Raw genomic sequence first — 6,896 nt, 5'->3', positions numbered from 1 at the left:
CACGCGGCCTGGCCCTGCTGCCCCGTGGGCGTCGCCCGGGCAGGAGGAGGGAGGGCTCGGCCCCGCCCACCTCCCGGCCCTTGCGCTTTCATCGCCGGACCGTGGCCCACCCTCTGCTTCAGGGACCGGGGGCTCGGCGTCCACCCCCACCCCCACCCCCGGGGCAGAGAGGCACCTTGTAGCCGTCGTCGGTGACGATGATGAGCACCTCGAAGGGCTGCCCGCGTTGGAAAGGGAGGCCCCCGCCGCGCTCCTCTCGGCCCCAGGCGCCGCGCTCAAGGCTGTTGAAGACCACCTCGTTGGTGTCCAGTCTGGGGTTGAAGTGCAGCGCGGTGTCGGCGTTCTGCCCCTCATTGCACAGCAGGTTAACGTGGAACCTGCGGGGAAGGAGGGTGGCCTCAGGGTTCGGGACCCCCGGACCACGGGGGGGGCAGTGGGCCAGGACTCCCCCTTTCCAGAGCACCCTCAGGTGGCAGGGCCAAAGAATCACACGCCGCAGGAGGGGTGTGGACTAAGGCCGGGAGCCCAGGCTCCCGAGGCTTCCACCGTTTCCTGGGCCTGAGCAGACACACCCAGAACAAGGTCACCGTGGGTGGAGCAAAGGTGCCCTCAATTCCAAAGAGCCTGGGAGCTGCCAGGAGTCCTGGGGCTGATGGCCAGGGTGTTCCTGAGCCCAGAAAGTCCCCAGGTTCTGGTACAATACCAGGGACCCTGATATCTCCAGAATATCCCAGAATCCCCGAAGTTCCCTCACACAGATCTGATAGGCAAGGCCCTCCAGTGTCAGGGTACTTCCGGGACTCAGGCATATGTCTAGAGTTTCTGGGACTCATACATGGACGTCATGGACCTATATCTGGGAACCCTGAGATGGCTCTGAACCCCAAATTCTTACAGAGACTTGGAGACTGCAGTCACACAGGCCTGGGGCAAGGAAGTGAATACATCCAATTTCAGAAGGTCAGAATGGGATTACGAGACTCTGGTGGCAGAGATGGCCAGGTCCCCAATCTCTGGATTGCAGTATTTAGGAGGAGCTGAGCATGGAGACCTCCCACCCCTCTTCCCCTGGGGTCTCACCTGCCAGCCTTGTCAGGGACATGACCGCGAATCCTGAGCACGGTACCAGGGCGAATGCCCTCAGACAGCAAAGTCTTGTGGGGAGGAGTCTGCAAGAGTGGGGATGGGGGTATTGCGACCCAGGGAGACAGAGGGAGAGGCAAGACATGGGGACCCTACAGAGGAACAGACCAGGGCCCGGACTGGCAGAAAACAGTGGAGAGAAAAGTTTCACGGAGAGATGACATGGAGAAAGAGACAGAGATAGGGAAAGAGATGGAGACAGCAACAAAACCAGGAAGCCACCAAGAGGGAGATGAGGTGGGCCACCCACACGCCACAGCCAGGACAAGTCACAGCAAACCCACTGCCCACTTTCTCAGCAAGCCCCAGGCCCTCCCCACGTGCCTGGTCTTGGGCCCCTGAAACACTCACAGTCATGGCTGGTCAGGGACACGAACAGTGGTGGTGGGAGGACAGCTGGGGACCTTAAGTAAAGCAGACGGTAGGGCGGGTTCGGATGACTCACCCTTTCCCACCCACCACCTGGCACAGACCCTGGCCCTGGGGCAAGACTGGCAAGGCTGGGGCGGTTGGCTCCCTCCAATTACTGAGGGCCCCAGGCCCTGGCCCTCTTCCAGCTGCTGACTCCAGGGACAAGTCATCCTCATCATGTCCCCAGAAGGGGCTCCTTGTGGCCTGGTCGAGGAAAGGCTCCTGGGCTCACTTTCTGCTGAAACACGTGGGGTCCTGAGAACAGACAAACTGGACGGGAAACCCAGACCCTCCTCTCAGCTAAAACCTCCTGCCTGGGGCTGAGGACGTCTCCCAGAAATTCCAGATGATGCCTCGGGAATGAAAAGTAACCACAGTGGCAGTGTAACCACAGAGAGGGCCATGCTGCGGGGCTGGGGCCTGGCTCAGTCACCGCTGCCTCCCTGGGGCCCAGAGTGTGGGGCCCGAGTCAGCCCTCAGTAGGGAGACAGTAAGGAAGAGCTGACAATCCCTGCTCCTTCCCTAGGCCCCTGGGTTACTGAGGTCATGCAAGGAATCACTGATTGCTCCCACAAGACCCTGCAGGAGCAACGTGACCACCCCCACTGCCCAGAGGGAGAGCTGCGGTGAGCATGGCAGCAGCTTGCCCAGAGGTGAGACAGGTAGCTAGCACAGGTTAGACATGGATAAATGAATTTCCCATAGGCACGTTTTAGGAAGCATTGAGACATTAAAAAAATTACATCCTAGCTGGGCTCGGTGGCTCAGCCTGTAATCCCGCGCCTTTGGGAGGCTGAGGTGAGTGGATTACCTGAGCCCGTGGGTTTGAGACCTGCCTGGGCAGCGAGACCTCATCTCTACAATAAATCAAAAAATCAGCCGGGCGTGGTAGCGCATGCCTGTAATTCCGGCTACTTGGAAGGCGGAGGCGGAAGGATCGCCGGAGCCCAGCTAGACGAGGCTGTGGTGGCCGGGAGCGGCCACTGCACTCCAGTCTGGGTGACAGTGTGAGACTCCAACTAAAAAAAAAAAAAAAAAAATTACATCTTATTGCAAGCCAAGTTGGCAGCCCACCCCACCCCCTCTGCAAATCAAAGGAAAACCTCTTGGCCGGGCTCGGTGGCTCAGCCTGTAATCCTGCGCTTTGGGAAGCCCAGGTGAGTGAATTGCCTGATCCTGTGAGTTTGAGACAGTCCTGGGCAATTTAGCAAGACCTCGTCTCTACAATAAAATTTTTAAAAATGAACCGGGCGTGGTAGCGCGGGCCTGTAATTCCAGCTACCTGGAAGACGGCGGAAGGATCGCCGGAGCCCAGCAGGTCGAGGCTGTGGTGGTCGGGAGCGTGCCACTGCACTTCTGTCTGGGCGACAGAGTGAGACTCCAACTCGGGGGGAAAAAAAAGAAAAGAAAACCCCTTGGCTGGGAGCGGTGGCTCACACCTATAATCCCAGCACTTTGGAAGGCCGAGGTGAGAGCATTGCCCAAGCCTGGGCAACTTAGCAAGATCTCATCTCTACAATAAATCAAAAAATTAGCCGGGTATGGTGGGGTGTGCCTGTAGTTCCAGCTACTTGGAAGGCTGAGGTGGAAGGATCACCTGAGCCCAGCAGGTTGGGGCTGTGGTGGCCAGGAGCGTGTCACTGCCCTCCTCCAGCCTGGGCGACAGAGTGAGACTCCAACTCAAAAAAAAAAAAGAAAAAGAAAACCCCATCAGATGTAAGAATAGGAGAGCCCAAACTTTCTTTTTCTTTCTTTTTTTTTTGAGTTGGATTCTCACTCTGTCACCCAGACTGGAGTGCAGTGGCCGCTCCCAGCCACCGCAGCCTCGACCTGCTGGGCCCCAGCGATCCTTCTGCCTCAGCCTTCCAAGTAGCCGGAACCACAGGCGCGCGCTACCACACCCGGCTAATTTTTTGATTTATTGTAGAGCTGAGGTCTCGCCAAGTTGCCCAGACGGGTCCCGAGCCCACAGGCTCAGGCAATTCACTCATCTCAGCCTCCCAAAGGCACCAAACTTTCAATTAATGGTTTAGCATAATAGTCACTAAGACTCTTTCCGATTCCCTGTTGAAGGCAGATGGCTTAATACTACACCTTAACTGACCAAAGTCATAGAAAGTGATAGTAAGACCACTTTGTATCTCAAAAACCTGTGAATTGGAAATATCTGGCAGGTCTCCTGGAAAAGACAACGTGGTCAGGACAAGACCATCCCCACCTCTCCGATCCTCGCATCAGGAGTGGAGAGTTGCTGGGTGCAGATTACACCTGTAATCCCAGCACTCTGGGAGGCGGAGACAAGTGGATCACCTGAATTCAGGGATTTGAGACCAGCTTGGGCACCTTGGTGAGATCTCATCTCTACAACAGATTTAAAAAATTAGCTGTGTGTGGTGGTATGCATCTATGGTTCCAGCTACTTGGAAGGCTGAGGCGTAATGATCACCTGAGCCCAGCAGGTTGAAGCTGCGGTGGCCATGAGAGTGAGACTCAAACTCAAACTCAAACAAAAAAAGGTGGAGAGATGTTCATCTCCAGAGTGATTCTTACCTGGGCTCCACCCTCTTTAGCATATCAATCATTGTGAAGGTACATCAGGTCTATGGTAAAAAGCAAAAGGCGTGGTTTCTCCCTCCCATGCCAGTTCTGGCATGTCTCCCTTTCTTTCCTCTCTTTTTTCCCTAATAAACTTTTTCCCACATTGTTTGTGGCACATGTGCATCAATTAGGTACAGGCTGTGCAATGCCGTGCTGACTGTGTCTCTTGGTTTCCTCATCTCTAAATGTATCTCTCTTGGTCATTCTGTCTCTGTGACTCTCGCTCCCACTGTCTCTGTCTCTTTCTCTTTCTTTTTTTTTTTTTTTTTTTGAGTCAGAGTCTCACTCTGTCATCCAGAGGCTGGAGTGCAGTGGCATACTTACAGCCACCACAGCCTTGACCTGCTGGGCTCAGGGATCTTTCTACCTCAGCCTTCCAAGTAACCAGAACTATAGTTGTATGATACCACACCTGGCTAACTTTTTGATTTATTATAGAGATGAGGTCTCACCAAGTTGCCCAGGCTGATCTTGAACCCTTGGGCTTGGGCAATCCTCTCACCTCAGCCTCCCAAAGTGCTGGGATTATAGGAGTGAGCCACCGCATCTGGCCTGTTTCTAACTCTGTCTACCATGTATTCCTGTCCCTTTCTCTCTCTCTTTATTTATGTTTTTATCAAATGACCCTTTATTGAAATATATTTCCTTTGTACTTCTTAACTAGCTGGGCATTCCACTGCACCACCGTTGATGTCATCTATGATGTCATAGCAGTGGTGGCCATCAACACTGCAGCCCACAGACTGGACAGCCCATAGGACTCTTTAATGGTTCCAGAGAGTTCTCTAGCTAAAAATCGGTGTCACATCTGTCAGGCAACGTTGACAATCTCATCTAAAGTGATATTCCCACTGTGTTAAATATTCTTCTGTTTCTTTCTGTCTCTCAGAAAGTTCCTTGAGGGCTTTGATGGTCAGGGCAGAGGCAGAAGGTACCACCTCATTCTGTGCCTGTCTGTTCTGAATGGTTAGTTTCACTGTAATCCTCAGACCCTTCCAGTCACTGGCTGCCTTGGCGATGTCATCACCAACCCTTTTTGGAGACAGACCCAGGGGGCCGATCTTAGGTGTCAGTGCAGATGTGGCACCGACCTTGTCCCCTGGTGCAACTCAGGTACATGACTTTGATGTCCTTGGAGTTGAATTTGGGTAGCATAGCGGAGGCAGCTGGAGTCAGATGAACCCGAATTCAGGATGACTGTGAAAAGTTGCACCTTGGGCCAGGCTTGGAGGCTCAAGCCTATAATCCCAGCACTTTGGGAGGCTGAGGTGAGGGGATTGCCTGAGCCCACAGGTTCGAGAACAGCCTGGGCAACTTGGTGAGACCTCATCTCTACAATAAATCAAAACATTAGCCGAGCATGGTAGCACGCACCTGTAATTCCAGCTACTTGGAAGGCTGAGGTGGAAGGATCACCTGAGCCTAGCAGATTGACGCTGCGGTGGCTGTGAGCATGCCACTGCATTCCAGCCTGGGTGATGGAGTGAGACTCCAACTCAAAAAAAGAAAAGAAAAGAAAGTTGCACCTTGGCCTCCACCAAGCCAAAAACTGAAGAGCCTTCCTTTTCTTTTAAGTTTCTCTTGTTTCTTCTTTCAAACCTGCCACCATCATCCTACCAAGTTTGCTGGATAGGGTGAGATGGGGTCTGGTGCAGGGGATACAGGGATGTCCCAGCACCCATCACCACCCAGATTTTAAAAAAATAGGCAAGGTGGGGACTAGCTCCATTACAACTCCCTGGAGCCCAAGACTCAGGAAGAGGAATCAAGTCGGGGAAGTGTGTTAGGGGCAGCAGGGCCAAAGATGTTTCTGGAAGGCAGGGATGGTGTGGAAGTTGAGCAGAAACCATACCCAGCACCCCACAGCCCTCCTGGACGCTTCCAACCCCACCCCCACTGCCCAATCCTGCCCCATCCACCAGGTGGCAAAGAGGCCTGGCAGATACAGGCAGGGGATGGAAAGTCTCCACCCTCCACAGTCCCAGTGCCCAGCCTGTCTCCCGCCTCTACACACCCCAAAGCACCGAGCTGGGGGTTCAGTTCTGGGGATGAGAGCTCAGAGAAGGATGTGGTAAGCACCTCCATGTTGCAGAGGACAAAGCTGAGACTTAGACAGGGGCAGCCTCTTAACCAGGGCCACACAGTCAGGAAGTGGCCGGGCCCTGGGCTCCAGCTGGGGTCTTGGTGTCTGGACACATCATGGGCACTAATAGGGGACAACTGGGTTTCAGGTTATGATGCCACAACCTGGATCAGGTAACTCCTGTGAAAGAGTGACCCATAATTTGAACGTGAAAGAGACTTTGCTTGTTTTTTGTGTGTGTGTGTGTGAATTGGGGTTTCACTCTGTTGTCCACGCTGGAGTGCAGTGGTATGATCACAGCTCACCTCAGTCTTGACCTCCTGGTCTCAGGTGATCCTCCGACCACAACCTTCCCAGTAGTTGGGGCTGCAGGTGCCTCCCACCACACCCTGGCCAATTTTTAAAATTTATTTTGTGTAGAGACCAGGTCTTGCCCTGGATCCCAGGCTAGTATCTAGCTCCTGGACTCAAGAGCTCCTCCTGCCTCGGCATCTCCAAGTGCGGGGATTATACGTGTAAGCCACCATGCCCGGCCCCTTCATGTTTCTCGAGCCTCACTCTGTATACATGGCTACTCTTTCTCACAGACCCATCTCTCTACTTCTTCCTCACTGTGGCTGGACATGACTCCACATGCAGCTGGCCTGCAAGTCCCAGCCTA

General features: G+C 54.0%; 1 protein-coding gene across 1 annotated transcript in view; it reads right to left on the bottom strand.

Annotated features, from left to right (window-relative positions):
- LGALS7B (galectin 7B) overlaps nt 1-1,500 on the bottom strand; it is a 2,144-nt gene extending 644 nt beyond the window's left edge. The window contains exons 1-3 of the mRNA XM_008074393.1: nt 1,495-1,500; nt 1,081-1,169; nt 176-377 (exon numbers count right to left, since the gene is read on the bottom strand). Of these exons, the coding sequence (XP_008072584.1) occupies nt 176-377; nt 1,081-1,169; nt 1,495-1,500 (297 nt within the window). The remainder of the gene's footprint in view (nt 1-175; nt 378-1,080; nt 1,170-1,494) is intronic.
- Between the last annotated feature and the right edge of the window lie 5,396 nt (nt 1,501-6,896).

This window comes from Carlito syrichta, unplaced genomic scaffold (genome assembly GCF_000164805.1).
Source record: "Carlito syrichta isolate Samal-C Ts95f unplaced genomic scaffold, Tarsius_syrichta-2.0.1 Scaffold316424, whole genome shotgun sequence".
NCBI lineage: Eukaryota > Metazoa > Chordata > Mammalia > Primates > Tarsiidae > Carlito > Carlito syrichta.
This window is presented reverse-complemented; position numbering and strand designations above follow the sequence as displayed.